This window comes from Labrus mixtus, chromosome 14 (assembly GCF_963584025.1).
Source record: "Labrus mixtus chromosome 14, fLabMix1.1, whole genome shotgun sequence".
NCBI lineage: Eukaryota > Metazoa > Chordata > Actinopteri > Labriformes > Labridae > Labrus > Labrus mixtus.
Genome location: NC_083625.1, coordinates 14,474,715 through 14,491,563, shown reverse-complemented (window position 1 = coordinate 14,491,563; position 16,849 = coordinate 14,474,715). Strand labels below are relative to the sequence as shown.

Here is a 16,849-nt window from a genome sequence, read left to right as displayed (position 1 = left end):
GATTCATTTTTTCAAAGACGATAAAAAACAGCATTGTCCTTTCCCTTTTTTCTTTTTTCTTTTTTTTTTTTTCTTCCACCCTCCGCTCTTCTTCGCCCGGTTTCTCCTCTGAATGTGAGCAAAGACTTTCAGCAAACACCTCTCTGATCTTCACAGCACCCCGCGCTGGTTGCATCTAACCCTAGCTACTTTGATTTTTTTTTTTTTTTTTTTAATCCCCTCAGTCTTCTTTAATCTCTTTACAAACGGGTGTAGGCTGTATCACTGCTGAGGCTAATTCCGTTTTTTTTTTTTTTTTTTTTTGGTCGGTCAAACTCGAGTGTAAAATGGCAGTAGGTCTAGGCTTCATGAATCAGGTGACAGGGATATGAGGGCGATTGGGCTACCACTTGTCTCGGGTTCGGGGAGGGCATCTTAAAGCAGAAGGCTGCCCCCCGGGGGGGTTTTCGAGGCAATGCATCAGCAGGGTCATCACCCTGATGCATGATGGGAGCTCAAGAGACTACCTTTTCATACCTGCTGTCCAATGAAACGTTGACACATAGGGAGGATGATACAAAAATAAAGTTTCAATTCATGTACACTGTACAGCAGGTGAATTTTTCTTTTTTCTCACCAATTTGATATTGTTTAGCCGTAGGCCTAATTAGGGGCGGGGCTTAGTCGACTGACAGGTGGATGCTTCTAGCTGGTTGCCACGAGGCTTAAGGCCAACCTCACCTCCTCTTTACCTGTTTTTGGGTTGATATTAGTTTCAGATAGCATTTTAATTTAAGTTATTTACTCTATGCGCCTCACAGCTTCTCAAGAAGCAGGACATGAGCTAAAAAGAAAAAAGTTATTTAGTGTTTGATTACATAAACAAGTAGAGGCAGGAGTGAGGGGATGTTTTGCATTTTTTGAAAGACAAAACAAATCACTCATCATCCACACTTAATGGAATTTAAAAAAAAAACGTTGCCCAGAAAATGCATCCCCTTGTTCAGCCCTGTTGCTGTCCTTGTAAATCATGTCTCTATGTCAAGGTCATGTCAACATTTTTAGGGTTGTCTCAAGCTGTGAGGACATAACATATTTTTGGATTCCAGGCAAAGATCCTGATTAAAAGTGTTTCTGAAAACAATGAGACCTTCACACATCCAAAAATAACATTTTGTTATTGCATGTAGCCTGGCCCACAGAGAATACGCTTGCAAATGTGTTGCATTACAAGGCCAGGCTATTAAACATAAAAGGAAGTGAAGAAAAATCTAAAGCAGATGAAAAAACATGGAATTTCAAAGAACACTTGGGGCAGGCTTAACAAAAGCGGCGGATCAGTTGTCACTGCACTCAAAAGAGCAGCACATGCCATGTTTTTGACTGACAATAAATTCATTTCAGGGTTGGAAAAACGCCTTGAATGAATAATAGAGCCAACAGTTTTACAGTGATTTAGGTTTGCTATCGATGTCTTTTTTATGTAAGTGTGAAAATCAAGGCTTAACAAAAAGTATATACATAATAAATTGGACATGAGTGCTCAAATAAGGAGATGCTAGTGCATGCGAGTATTATTATGAGATCTATAGGGTCCTGAGGTGAGATCAGTTCAGCATCACTGCACTTATTTGACTCTTCTCCATTAGCACCACAACGTTGTTTATTTCTGACTGTAGATGATTCAACTGTTTTTTTTCTTATTGGGTGCAAGAACAAATTTCAACTATACATCAGTTCATGATCCAGTGTAACGTCATACAAGCGGTCCATTTATGAACACACATGCTGTGTTTTAATGTTACATATATGTGGATTTAGCATGTAGCAGAAACATCAGATTGTAAAAGTCTGCAACTATGTACCATCATCAAGTCATTGTTGAGCATACATTTGGTCATTTCGAGCTCAGTTTAAAACAAGTGGAACATGTTAATCTAGTATCCAAAATCAGCACTGCACCAAAATCAAACTGGTAGACAGGTACAGAGCAAAACGGCAGTAAGTCTAATTTTTGTTTTGTGGATTTCAATCATCCGCTCACTAACTGTGCATTAAACCTACTTGGTGGGATTCATTTTTAAAGAATTATTCAGTATTTTTGGAAAGAAGTTCATGTGTTCCAAATTGAGCTTTAGATGACAAAATAGATGCCTCTCTCATATCCATCTGATAGATTTAGGGTAAATTAGTTGACTGTAGCTGAGCATAATGTCTAGAGATAGGATTGAAAAGTTAGCTACAAAAAACATATTCCACTTCCTATAAAAACACTAATATTGTTTAAAAAAAAATCACGGCAAGGTTTGTAGTCACATGTTGAAGTGTCCTTGGGCAAGACACTGAAGCCCAAATTTCTCCAGCTGCTGCATCAGTGGTGTGTGAATGTGTGTGAATGGAATTAGTTAATACTGATGGACACTTAATGTAGCAGCCTCTGCCATCAGTGTGAAAATGTGGTGTGAATTTCATACGGGATGTAAAAAGCTCTTCAAAGAGAATCTCATCCACACCTGGCACCCTGACACTGAGGAGCTTTCTAACTGCTAAGATTATAAAACACTAAAAGATAAAAGATAATCCAGAGAATAGAAATAGAACAGGAAAATACAAAACTAAGATAAAATAGAAGAAAAAAAAAAAGATTTAAAAAAGCACTAAAAGATAACCCAGAAAAATAAAATAGAAAAAGACGATAAGATTCTTAAAATAAGTTCTATACCTACAAGTTGTTAATGCAGATACTTCTAATTGCTGGGATGCGTGCTCGCCCTCTGATTATTGTCAGCACTCGTGCCGCTGTGTGTTGTAGCTGGGATATATTCTTTAAAAGGAGACCAGCAGAGCATTAGTGTAAAAAAAAAAGAAAAAGAAGTGGGACCTAAAATTGAACCTTAGGGAACCCCCTAAATCCTTCTATACCGTCATGATGAACAGCCACCAATAATCACATCCAATTATTTATAACCAGTTAATACAGGAATAGAGAAGCCAGACTGGACTGAAGTCAAGTAGGACCCCGGAACAGTTCATTTTCAGATTCATGTTTGACCTGAGGTTGTTCACTATTCAGACTAGTCCCTGTGCAATGATGAGAAACCAAGACTCACATATTAGACTGCACAAAATCACTTAACTTATTAAAAACAGTTCAAATATAGTAACAGCCACATGCCTGCTGAGGTATTGCTGTAAAATAAACAGAGCTTTTCTCAATATACATTCAACAAGCAGCTCGTGGATCTCTGCAACATGTCCAAAACACAAGAATATCTGAGGTCCAAAATATGCATGAAATTAAGACTCTGCAGACATCTGCAGTAGTACTCTGCAGACATTTACAGCTTTTTCAAATCTCTAAAATACTAAAATGCCCATACTTTTGTGGATTCTACGAAAAGCAAAGCACATGATGATGGCAATAGGAAAAGAATGAAGGAATGCAACGACGCTTTATGTTTTTGTGTGTTCATAAATACAGAAGACAAAAGTTCCAGTGTCAAGAGTTGTCTGTACAAACAAATGTTTGAGGCACAATATTAAATATGTTCAAAGCAAGCAAGCACAGTAACAAAAATGTATATATATTAGCTTATACAGTATAAGTCTATACATACATTAAATATGAATTACTATATAGAATATGTGCATTTTTTTGTAAATTCTTAAGGCCAAAAGAAATCTTATGAGAACCTTTCAACATTTATGAAATCTAAATTTGAACCTACAATAAATGTTTATATATAAAATATAAAGTTGACTTAACATTAAATTCCTATCTCCATTCAATTTTTAACAATTTAAGAATTTTAAAAAATCTGAATTGAACTAACAAAATACTTAATACGTTATTTACTTAACACTTTTGACATTATGGGAACACAACAGCATTATACAAACAGTCCCTGAGTCAAACTGAATTCTTTGGCTGTGGAAGCTCAGCTGTTCACTTCCTTATCCTCTGTGATTGGTCGGGAGTCACCATTTCACACATGATGAGCAGTTGAAATTTTCCTTCCTGCTCTTAGTGAAGCCAGACAGGACGAGAGAGCCGGGGTCTCGCTCTGTTATTGGGCACTCTTCATTGTTCAGGATGTTCTCCACTAAGCAGCACACTGCCTCCTCTATGTTTTTGTTTTCCTGAGGGAAAGATTCAAAGAAGACAAATGTAAAGAAAGCATGTGCTTCTTAGCAACACTGGTGATGGTAATGGGGGTCAGATGGTTAAAAAGAGGCGGAAATTACCTCAAAAACCAAAAGGTGGAATACAATTTGTTTTATGGACAGAAATTCATGGTCCCCTAAAGATTCAAACTACTGACTTTGGAGATCCCTTGACTTTCATACAGTGCCACCATGAGGTTAACATCAGGATTGGAGTGAAATAACTTCACAACTTTTGCTTGGTATCATTAGGTTTCTAGAGAATACATTTAAACACCTTTGGAATCCCATAACTTTTATCAAGTGACATCATCAGGTCAAAAATCCATTCATTAACCTTTGTTCATTGCCATATTCCTTAAAAAAGAATGACTATCCAGGCGTATGCTTTTGTAATTTGCACCCGAATTGCATCTGCAACATCATAATATTGGTATCCCAGTGTGTGATTTAACATTGCGTCACGGCATTGTGGAAGCACATTCAGCGACATAGTAACAAAAAGCCATCCTGGGTACGAGTCTGACCCTCAACATTTGCCTCATATTATTATCTTTTCCCAACATTTCCTGTCACTCTACACTGTCCTATCCGACTAAAGGCAAAAAGACAAATCTCTGGGGAAAAGAATTACTGTACACCGAAAAAGTCTGATTTCAGCTAACTTTTCAGTCTGACGTCGCACACTACATTAAAGAGAATCATGGCTGCCAAACACTGTTATTTCCGTCCTTAGCAGTCAACTGAGCCTTCACGTTCATTCTGAACTGCACCCTTGTGTGTAACTCATTAGATGGGGTCTGACTAAGAGGAAAAAAAGAGAAGGCTATTTCACACCAGATTGTAGACATTCCTCCGCACTGTGTGCACAGTGAATAACACTTTGTAACTTTCACTGGTTACACAGAAAAGCTCTGTGGTAAGTTTCAGAATCTTTTTTTTTTACAATGGGCTTTAAATTTTTTATGTCATTTGCTTTAATTTTATTCTTTACTGAGTGAGAGACTCTAATTCGGACAAATCAAACATTGACTGTGTTTGATGAATCTAAGTGGTTGCAAATGTCTCAGGCCATTGGGTTTATCTAAATCAACCTCAAACCTTTAACCTCACATTCTGGGCCCATATTTCTATCACAATAACTTGGATATCAAATGATGATCTACTCTAAAGAGGGGGTATTATACTCTTCAATATTTTCAGACATACACATGTTGTTTCAATGTTGGATATTCATTATGCTCAGTGTGCCAGGTTGTTTCTGTATCTGTGAGATTTTGTGACATCTGAGAGTTTTACCACCCCTGCCATCATAGTGCCTATCAGCCTATTGGTGGTGAAGTCTATATATATATTGCTGTGCCCCCCCCCCCCCCCCCCTCCTTTGTTTAAAAGTGATCACCTCAAGAAGAGCTTTTGGTCGAGATGTTGTGGTTTTGATGAATTAAAACTTTGTATGGCATTTGAGCACCTGTGCAGGCATATGTTCTTCCTCCATCTACTGATTATGCTCTGCCCTGCACCCTCATGGTGTGCATAACTGCCTCTTTTTCCTGACATCAGAGACTCACAGAACTTTTATATGGTCATGTTTCTATCGCAATCGGTTCTTCACAGTGTCAGTGTCAGACAGAGGCTGAACTAAGGGATTTCAAAGAAGCTATAAATAATTTTATAGTTTTTTGAATAGTAAATCTTGCAGTGTACTAAAGAAGAAATATAAAACCTGAAGTGAGCATTACATGGCTGATTTAAGTGTCTTTCCACTCATTTGACTTGCTGCGGTATTTCCCCCAAAGTGTCTGATGTCTCTGCTCTCGTACCTTTGCAGAGGTCTCAAACCAGCCAACAAAGCCGTTCTCCCTGCAGAAAGAGTCGAGCTTGGGTGTCTGGTAAGCCAACTGGTCTGACTTATTGGCCAAGAGTACAGCTGGAACTGGCCTCCCATGGTTCAGGGTCACCTGTGGAGAAAAAGAAAAAAAAATGGGTGTCAAGTTTTGGTATGGTATCAAAGTGTCACTTTATAAGACTCTGCTGGAAAAGAGGCAGTGCTTAACTAACAGTAAATTACACATGGTCTTCAACACAGTGAATATAGTTAAGTCAAAGTGAACCAGAACTGTAACATTTCTATCATACCATACCTAACGCTGGGGGGAGGCTCAAATTCAGACACATTTTGTAACGATTTCTCTCCATGAAGGGTCAACTTTAGACGTCTCACCTTTGAGTCCAAGTCATCTTTCCACTTCAGCACGGCCTCAAACGTTGAGGCCCTCGTCACGTCGAACACCATCAGTGCCCCCACAGCCTCACGGTAATAAACACGAGTCATGTTCCCATACCTCTCCTGTCCTGGGATGCATAGGTAGACATCAGATACAGAAGCACCACACACAGACACAGACACACACAAATGGTATTTATAAATAGACATATTTCAAGACTGTAAAATTAAATCAACTAACAGCACGGTTCATTAGTGACATGTATCTAAAGGGAGCGTGAGTTTCTGTGGGCATGTGTGTGTTTTGCTGCGGCGGCCCTGCATGTGACTTATATTATGAGCATGGGATCACTTGAGTCACAGCCAGGCACAAGATCCACATTCCTCAAGCAGGCTTCAAATGACAGGGAGGCAATGGAGCATCCAATGAACGGCATACATGTTCACATCACTTACTGAAAAATATCTCTGTTTCTATCATCTTTTGTTGGAAGGCTTTATCACAGATCCATAGAAGTAAAAAAAAAAAAAAAAAAAAAAGTTAGGGTCAGGTGGATTTGTAATTTTATCCTGTCTTTATATAACATTCTGAAATGTGTTTTATTGAAGTATGTTTAGTAAGAAACCAGTTAAAGTAGCCTTATTGTAATAATCTGTTACTAATAATGAATTTTAGGACTCCAGAATTGCTTTATAAATTGAACATAGTTTTCCTTCTCTATAATTACCTTTTGTTATCATTTTAACGTGTTTAAATTACCTTCCGTACATTAACTGCATTCAGATTAATTTTAGGAAGCAGCTTTTTCACAGAAACAAAATGGTTTGTTCTTTTCAAACTCAAACAAATGAACCCCTGTCATGTCCTTTTTTTTTTTTTTTACACCCACCTGATGCATGATAAGCCTGTAAAACAAGATGAGCTATGGGCTCGTAAATTTTTTTTACAGACCTGCTATGTCCCACAGCTGAAGACGGACCACAGTGTCATTGTCCCACTGAAGCACCTTCAGGGCAAAGTCCACCCCGATGGTGGCTCTGTAGTGCTGGGAGAAGATCTGATGCACGTACCGCTTGATGATGGAAGTTTTTCCCACTCCCAAGTCTCCGATGACTAAGACTTTGAACAAAAGCTCCTGCTGCATGGCTGCAGTTACCACAGAAATAAAGCGTCCTCACTAGACTAATGACAGCACTTAAGAAAGACTGGAAAGTCTGCAAAGGTGGGATAGCAAAAAAAAATTGCTATAGCAAGGCATTGTCTGTAAAAAAAAAAAAGTTACAAGTAGGACATTTTATCCCGTCCAGTGCGCTAAAAAAAGTATGATCCAAAATCATGTGGATTTGCGAAGGAAGCTGCCCAGACTGCTTACGGTCACTACAGACCACCCTTTTAATGAAATATGACAGGCTGTCTGCATCTGTTTACTGTACGACAGTCCCCGCTGCTCCTCAACGCGACTCTATACAACTGCTGTGAACTGGTGCGTTCAAGCGCTCCTCGTCAAAACCAGCTTCAGAATATGCGGAGCATTTTTCTAGTAGGACCTTTGCTGAAGTAGGCAATCAATACCACAGCACAAACTTTTACACAAACGTCATCCAGTCCAAATGTTATTTTAGTACACAACACAAAGGTATTTAGAGCAACGCATAATATGTCACAAAAGTAGGCCTACTCATTTTAGAAAATTATTATATTCACGGTATAAAATGCTGTAATAGTCCATATTTATTCCTCTATTATAATCATATAGGAAGAATTATTTGAGCAACTTTATACCATGTGGCAATTACATGGAATACAATTTAGACTGATTATATAATGGGCTATTCTTACCTAACAAATCCTCTGCTACATAATTGTAGAGCGGTAAAAGGTGAGTCATTACTCTGTAAAATGTTATGTAATTCAGGTAACCTCTAAACTTGCATGCAATGTAAATATGAGATCTATATCTATGACGCTTAGGATCACTGGTGCGCTTTCTGTTGCCCAGTTACGGTAATGGTGCTGATGAGGGCGAGGAGGAGATGTGTTCGTTAGATGCTATTGTGCTCTGCTGCCATTTCACCCGTGCATCTCCACCGAAATATCAACTGAGCTGCATAAATAATTCTGTTCTAACTATCTGAACACAACACAGGTTGGCATAATCTTTAAAAAACTAAAATAAAAACCAAAGAAAGGACCTAAACTAGGCAGGGTATTTTCTGTTAGCAATAGGAGAAACCCTGCTTGTCCGGAGAATCATCTTTGGAGGATAAGCATCGACATGGGCTTTGCTTTCCACAGGTACTGAGCTCTTTACTTGATGGTAAGTCCTTATTGAGTGTTTTTTATTAGCTTGTTGTTGTCTATTGAAGTGCATCATGCTCACATTGACAGTAGCCTATGCTAAGTGTACTGGGCCTCATGTTTTACCATGTAGGCTAATCGTTATTTTGTGTTAATTCAGGGTTGGGGTAAGGGGTTAGTGTTGTCTTGTTATCAGAAGTGGTTTCTCTCTGTATTAATTAGCAGTCATGTGTAGCAGTGATCTCTGCTATAAGCTCATTTCTGGTTAGCTTCAAGGCCTCATTGTGTCAGTGGTGAATAACAACCAATGTGCCATCCACATGGGGGCTGACTACACCAGTGTTTATTGAGCTGGAGAGGAGTGGTCTTCCCCCCCTCCATCCCCCCAAAATTAGATCACCCAACTGTAAATCACATGGACCCCTTTTGCAGACATGATTTGATCCAGTAAGAGTCAGCTCATGATGACCATGAATTATCCATGCGGTCAACACAGTCTGTGGATGAATTGCATATTAGTGGTTATTCTGAATCTATTTAAACACATCCTCTGTTTCTAAAGAGGAGGGCTGTAATCTGCTGTACTACCCACTGGACATAATGTTTTATTTTTTAAAATAAAATGATTATTTTTATCGTGTGGTTTCCTTATGTTTCATTTCAAGAAGTTGTTGCTAGTTCTGCTTCATTTCCCTGTTCATTGTTTCGCACCAATACACCAAGTCAAATTCCTTGTATGTGTGAATGTACTCGGCAATAAACCCTGATTCTGATTTAAGGACTGCCATAATCACATTTTCCCTCATTGTCTCTTCGCTTCAAATGTGGGATGTTGTTAAAGGTCCAAAAAAATGTAAAGCTGATTTCTGCAGGGGATTTGTGTGAATTTTAGGTTTGTAATAAAACCTGTGTTCTCTAATGAGCTCCAAAAAAGTTTGACATTTGTATTTTTTAACAGGGTCATAAGAAATTAAAGCTATGAGATAAAAAAAAAAAAAAGAAGTCGCCTAATCAAAAATGATCAAAAAGCACATGAAGTGATATTGGTAAAACTGAGACCAATATCAAGGATCAATGGAATCAATGTTGGTTAGACAATTAAATCTTCATATTTTGTAACATGCTGCTCTTTACAATAATTGAAATCAGAGTCAGTTCTTTTCAGTGTAGGTTGGATGTAACAACCCTGATATAATCATAATTACTTTTTCCACAGATTTGATTTCAGTGAAACATGGAGACGATATGGCTTTATCAGTTTCGTCTGATCGTCATCGGAGACTCCACGGTCGGTAAGTCGTGTCTGATCCGGAGGTTCACTGAGGGCCGCTTCGCCCAGGTGTCGGACCCGACCGTGGGTGTCGACTTCTTCTCCCGCCTGGTGGAGATTGAGCCGGGCAAAAGGATCAAACTACAGATCTGGGACACTGCAGGACAGGAGAGGTTCAGGTAAAGATAGAACTCTCACTTAATCTCTTTCAACCTTCTTGCCATCCATCCATAAAAAAAAAAGTGTTTTAAGACATTTAAGGTCAAAGTAACTTAGAAGGTTGTGATTTATTTGTGTGTTTTTGGAAAATAACAGAAGTCTCTGTTGTTTGTCAATATATCTGTCAATGCAGGTCCATCACCAGAGCCTACTACCGTAACTCTGTGGGCGGGCTCTTACTCTTTGACATCACAAACCGTCGCTCCTTCCAGAACGTCCATAACTGGCTGGAGGAGGCGCAGAGCCATGTCCAGCCGCACAGCATCGTCTTCCTGCTGGTGGGTCACAAGTGTGACCTGGAGGCCCAGCGCCAGGTGACCCAGCAGGAGGCGGAGAAACTGGCGGGGGCCTTCGGGATGCGCTACGTGGAGACATCCGCACGAGAAGCCATTAACGTGGAGAAGGTGTGGATGAGCTTCTCTATCTTCACCAACCATCGTTATACTGAAAATACTAATCAAGAGAAATGAAGGTTTGATCTTAAACTAAAGCAACATTTTGCTTTAGAAACAAGTTGTTTTTTTAGTCTTTTTAAACAAATCTCATCTCAGCAGTCCTGGAGTTCTAGTAACTGTTAAGTTGGTATTGTCTCGTGACCTGGAAATAATCACCCTCAGGTTAACTGTAAATCCAGATAATTTAGTTTGAAAATCAAATACTTTTATTAGAATGCACTTTTACATACACATGTACCCTAAGGACTGTGCTAACGTTAAAAGCATTTGAATTGGGTTTATCACTCTTGACATACAAGCCAAGAATTCTTACAATTATTTTTAAATTCTATAATTTTTTTTTTTTTTTTAGGTCATGGACTCATTATTTTGTTATTTTGGAAAAAAGCTTGCTATCTCAAGACAACACATTCGTTGACATAATCAACAAGTGTTTAATGTTTTAACACTTACAACCAATGTCTCAAGCACAATTATGCTCAGCCTTCCCAGTTAATGAAATGATACAAGTAGTTTTTCGATGGCGTACTACAATATCAAACTTAAGATGTCGATAGATTGCTCACCATCATCACTAGCTGCTCAATAAAAAAAGAACTAATTCCTCAAATCCTAGCAGGCGTGACAATATGATGTGTCTGTTTCCTTTATTATGTTTCCTTTATTATGTTTCCTTTATTATGAAACCCTGAAAGATTCGTCAACACACACTACAGTGCTCCTGTACTGTACTGCATACTGTACTCATAAATGTGCTGTTCCTGTATTTCTGCTGCTTACTGTAACTTCCAGTTCTATGCCTGTGAGTCATTCCGGTTTCTGACCCTTTTACTTTCTGTCATCTGTTTCCTCTTTCCAAGGCATTTGTGGATCTGACGAGGGACATCTTCGACCTGGTTCGTAATGGGGACATCAAGATTCAGGATGGATGGGAGGGCGTGAAGAGTGGATTTGTTCCCAACACCATCCACTCCTCAGAGGAGGTCACCAAGGGCAGCCGGCAGTGCTTCTGCTGATTGACCTGTCTTTGCAGCATGAAGGGGGACAGGCGGTAATACTCGGACTCCATCAGTAAGAGATCCCTCTCACCTCGACTGCTATCAGGCTAGTTTTTTTTCTGGGGGGCTCATAAAGTTTCCCTGCTCAGTTACATACTTTACTTCTATATATAATACATTGTTTTCTCTTCTGGTGCCTGTTTCTGGCTTTGTCCAAACCTAAGACACTTTGTTGATGTTCCTAAAAGGCGTAGAAGCACAAGAAACCCCCCCCCCCCCCTTCCCCCTCACTGTTGCGTGTGCATGTGTATGTGACTTTAATAACCCTGCAGCTGTTACCAACACTTCAGCTTTAACACACTTCTTGGCCTTTTCCTGATGTGTACAGTTATTCTCCAGTGGCCAGTTATGTTGTGGCTGCACATGTCTTTGAGACTGATGCATTCAGTGTTGTGTGTTAATACTCCGATGTTCATTTCAATCTGAATCAGTGACGCCAAGTCTGAGCCATGTTTCTTTTGTCATGCGTCACACTCTGAGTACCGTGCGGTGAAGAGACAGGAAGAGATTTTCACCGCTTGTGCTGCGCAACGAATCCAAGTGGCTTTCTGCATAACACGAGCGAAGGATGATGGAAGTGAACGCAAACAGAAGAGGTGTGAAGGTGTTTGTTTGTCTGGCTGTGACCTGCTAACGACTGCTGGAGAAGGAGTTTGCACTGTGAAAATGTTGATTTGGTACATTTGTTTTCTGAAAAGAAAAGTCGACTGTAGCTGCTTACTTATAGCCATTCTAAATCCATTATAGCAAGGATGCTGATATTAATAAGGTAACTACCAAGTTTGTGTTTAGTTTCTGTTCGCGTTACACCAATATATGCCTTTTGTATGGAAGCCCAAAGTGTCCAATATATATATGCTGTTATCTCAAAATCACAAGTTAATAGATTTTTAATTGAAAGTTGTCCCATGGTATTTGATTTATCTTTGGACATTTTAATCGAACAGGGAAACGTTTTGATCTATGGATCTTCCTCAGGCCGAGGGAGACGTTGCCCTGTTTATATTAAATTGCCCGTTGCTAGCCGAAGAGTGTGCGGACCTTTCTATATTTTCTGCAGTTAGCACTTTTCTGTACGCATTTTTGCCTGGATGTGTGCACAAACATGATCATTTATCACACAAAACGACCTTCTTTTTTTTTTCTCGATTTCACAACATACAGTAACTATGGAGAATTTTAAAATGAATGTCTGGTTCATTTCATCTCACCTTAAATTCATTTCAAGACAACTGTCTCGCTCACTCAAATAAAGTCATCTAACTGAACCTATCCTAACGGTGATGAGGAGGATTCAGTACTGAAAAATAATTGAAGAATTATATAATACATTTATCAATCATAGGTTCTTCTTGATTTGACATTTACAGCTTTAATCTCTTTCTGGATCTTGAGATAACTGCTTAAAAAGTGGTCAGTGAAGTCTTTTCCTGCCTATGTGAATAACATAGTTTAACTTGATTAAGTTTTTATTCAGTTAAAGACATTTTTATTTCAGACATCTTAAATCATGGCAGCCATGATCATCATCCCTCAAACCTTTCAGCCAATCCCATGCCTCTTGTCTATGAAGCTTGCTGAACAACTGCTCTCCTACATAACGTCTGTCATCGACAATACAAGAAAAATAATAAAATAAAATTCACTTGGAGAAATTCTGAATCAATTGCTTGACTGATAAATGCTGTAAGTTGTGAAAAATACTTTTCTAACTCATTTTTCATTTATTTAATAATGAACACTTTGGTCATCATATCATCTTTCAAACATAACACATCATCCTTTCTCATACTTCTGCTTACAACGCATCTATATATATACAGTTCACATTTATTATCATTGCATTCTTCCATTTTAATACAAATGTTCAAAAGAAAATGAAGAATTTTAATTGTTGATAGAAGTTAAACACTCATTTCAGAATCTCATCAGAAAGAGCAAAATTGAGTTAATGTATTTATGAATTTCGCACTTTGACAAAACATTGTTTTGCAATATTAAAAGTAAACAATTAAGGATAATTCCAACAGTCCAACAAATTACTTTCACTCTCGAAACACAGGAATGGTTTTAACATTTCCAGTGGAAGTGTCTCTTTTGAGTGCCTTTTGTAGGAAAGAAGCCGCAACACTCATTTCACTTCCTGTCTTCAGATAAATTGCATGTCAATGATGTGAATAGTAAGGTCTCAACTGTTAAGTGAACGGAAAACATGGGCAAAATATGTTAATTATTTATTTAAGCCCAAGTTTAACAAAGACGTCTGTTCCATGTCGTTTCTCAGCCCGTCATAGCACAAATGTCATCCATAATAATAAAGGCCTGGAGACATTGTTAAAGGTCTGTCTTGGAGGTTCCTGTAGCTCTTTGTTCAGACATTATGTATGGAACGGGTAGTAGTTATTGGCCTCAGCTAGAGAAGGATGTAACCCTGTGTGCGACCTCTAGATGGCAGCCTTAATGTGGCGTAAGAAAAAAGGATCATCCTGTTTTTTATTTTAGAAGTGTTGGGATAAAGTACATGTATTTAAGTTTCCTACTTAGTGACAGATTTGAGGTCCTTTTTTTTTCCACTTAACATTTTCATGATGTGTATATACAACTGTTTGAATTTTTTTTTTTTTTCCCCGATGAGCTGAAGGACAAAGTCATCTTTTTATTGGTTTAAAATGTTCTTTTCTTAAGCTTGCCCCCTTCCCCCCAGCCACACTCTCACAAACATATCACACACAAATGGATTAGCTGGATAATGAATCGTCATAAAACTGAAAACAGGTTCTGATTTCTTGAGCACAGGACCATTAACAGATCTGTGTGTCCCACTGGACATCGACAGACACAATATTCTCACAGAATTTGATGTTTTGCTATAGCTTGGGCGATCAAAAGGTTTAGGTAAGCATGTAAAATTAGTGACCTTATCCTGCACAAATGAATGCATCAGAATTTGTAGTATCAAATAAATCATGTATCATAGTAACCACAGGCAACAGAGGCTGGAAGTGAGCTTTTGTACATACAGGTCTAGCAGAGAATTTAAGAACGGGACAAATGGCTTTTCACAAGTTTATTCAGTTGGCTGTGATGGAAAGTTTATTTTTGGTTACTGTTTGGATATCTCAATTAAAAACATTATTAAGAACACACAATTTGAACGTCTTCCCACATGCTGACAGAGCTCCTCAGGCTGTCCTTGACTTTTCTGGGGCAAGGGTGAACTGAAATATCGAGATGGTTTCTCTGCTTGGTTTGAGAACAGTGAGAGTCTCTGTGCAATGGAGAAAGAGTTTGGAATTAAAAAACAGAGCCAGGAAAACTTTCATCACACACTGAACCATTTATTGCGACAAGTGGATATCATTTAGGACAGTGCTCCTTTCATTTCTCTAGGGATAAGAAATGAGGCATGATACTGATTAGAAACAACGATTCAATAAACCAGCTGTCAGCTAGTGAAAGCTAAGGGGTATCACAGATGTTCTGATTACATTTTCTCGTCCTTATACCTATCATCCTGACCCTGAAATTGCAAATCATTTAATTCCCAGTACCAATCCAACACCTGTGAAATAAAACTAAAATGTAAAGCCTTGCACACTGTACACATTATCTTTCTACTTCTGGTGTAAAATATTGCAAAAGTGATGATATGAAGGCAGAATTCAATAAAAGTCGTCAACCCAGGGAGTTGGTTTTTGTGAATTTATTAAAAAGGTCCATTATCATACAGTTCATGTGAACCGCAGCAGTGCTGAAGCTGAGCTGACTGCGCTTGTCAGAGTCTCTGCTTTTATACATTCCCCAAACTAAGAAACGGACGACTCCGCTGATCAAAAGGACACCTATGCACGATGGCCGGTGCGTCACGCACGTACACATGAATACAACTTGCACAAAGAGACATAAGACTGGGAGGACAGGGATAGCTTCAGGATCATGCTGCCCTGTGAATGTAGCCTGAACTACAGAAGATGTGCAACCTAATCAGTTTTATCAAGATGTAATAATAACAAAAGTACGTGTAGCGTTTTCAGTCAAAGTGCTATACATAGCTCATTAAAACGACAATTTAGAAATATGTCAAAAACTAAAAACACACTCAGACACAGAGCATACAGACCACTCATGACTCATACCAAACAGTAAACAAGTTGGTCTTTAGTTGTAGACGTCCCTTTGGGCTAGACAGATCACTATCTCCTGATGGCTGCAGGTGGACCGTGATCAGGCCTGCCATCATGACTCAGTGTACTGATTACACACTGCCATGTCTTCACCCACTAGAATCCCCATGACTGTGTACATATCTCCTCTCCCTCCTCGTGTACTGTACTCTATGCCTCTGTGCTGGAGTCTGTTGTTTAAAGCACCTTAGAGGTATGGAGGACTTCACAACAAGCTTATCCTTATAAAATATAACTTTACCACCAAGTGTTTGTCTCTTATAGCTTTAATACAATTTGTATAGATTAACATAGTAAAAGGAAAGATTTAAACAGTATAGAGACTATATGAATTTAACACGGATTACTACAAATACAGAATATAATTAAAGGAATGAAGTAGTTATTCATTTTACCATAAGAATCTTCTCTTTAGTCATTCATGCTATTTAACACAAACTCATGACTAATAATTAAAATCATGTGACGATAATATAAAAGTTACACAAGGAAACCTGGTAAAACTACATCTGAAAAAACAAAGACCAATCCGTCTTGATCAGTGGTTCTCAACTGGTCTAGCCTCAGGTCCTACCACCAATTTTCAACCAATCAGATTTGTTCAATGAAAAATTGTGTTGTTTGGACCTCAGACAGTAAAAAACGGGACAGAACAAAGGCACTCATTAGCGACCCACTGAAAATGGCCCTGCAACCCACATTTGGGTCCCGACCCACCAGTTAAGAAACACTGGTCTAGATAAGCTTCTCATTTTCTTCTATAGAATAACAAAAATGAACCAACAGATGACATTAAGATAAATGACCTGAAATCAGCTCTTCACTGTTTTAAAACATCCGTTGCTGTTGGCAGAGTAGTAAATCTCGGTTGCTATGTGAGCGACTGTTTTGGAGCAGCGTAGAAGACTCGAAAAGTTGAATTTGTTTTAGGGCTTATAGATATTATCTCCTCTAGTTTATAGAACGCTGCTCACAAATACCTGAAATTATCCAG

General features: G+C 38.7%; 2 protein-coding genes across 6 annotated transcripts in view; one reads left to right on the top strand and one right to left on the bottom strand.

The window, feature by feature from the left end:
- Positions 1-12,871, top strand: part of LOC132988086 (ras-related protein Rab-39B-like) — a 29,904-nt gene extending 17,033 nt beyond the window's left edge. For 2 of the 4 annotated variants that reach the window (XM_061055216.1, XM_061055217.1), the window contains 3 exons: positions 9,886-10,118; positions 10,292-10,562; positions 11,474-12,871. In XM_061055216.1, the coding sequence (XP_060911199.1) occupies positions 9,904-10,118; positions 10,292-10,562; positions 11,474-11,629 (642 nt within the window). In that variant the 5' untranslated portion in view covers positions 9,886-9,903 and the 3' untranslated portion in view covers positions 11,630-12,871. Of the gene's footprint in view, positions 1-8,183; positions 8,689-9,885; positions 10,119-10,291; positions 10,563-11,473 lie in introns of those variants that run through there. The other 2 variants (XM_061055218.1, XM_061055215.1) reach the window with 2 other exon arrangements.
- Positions 3,413-8,287, bottom strand: LOC132988087 (ras-related protein Rab-32-like). 2 transcript variants are annotated; one of them, XM_061055220.1, is made up of 5 exons: positions 8,211-8,287; positions 7,323-7,585; positions 6,368-6,498; positions 5,967-6,104; positions 3,413-4,119 (listed from the first exon to the last, which is right to left on the bottom strand). In XM_061055220.1, exons 2-5 carry the CDS (start codon positions 7,513-7,515, stop codon positions 3,958-3,960), a joined length of 624 nt encoding a protein of 207 aa, XP_060911203.1. In that variant the 5' UTR covers positions 7,516-7,585; positions 8,211-8,287; the 3' UTR covers positions 3,413-3,957. The 2 variants fall into 2 exon arrangements, with proteins under 2 accessions (XP_060911203.1, XP_060911202.1); XM_061055219.1 differs by lacking the exon at positions 8,211-8,287 and having other exon boundaries at positions 7,323-8,068.
- Positions 12,872-16,849: the final 3,978 nt, after the last annotated feature.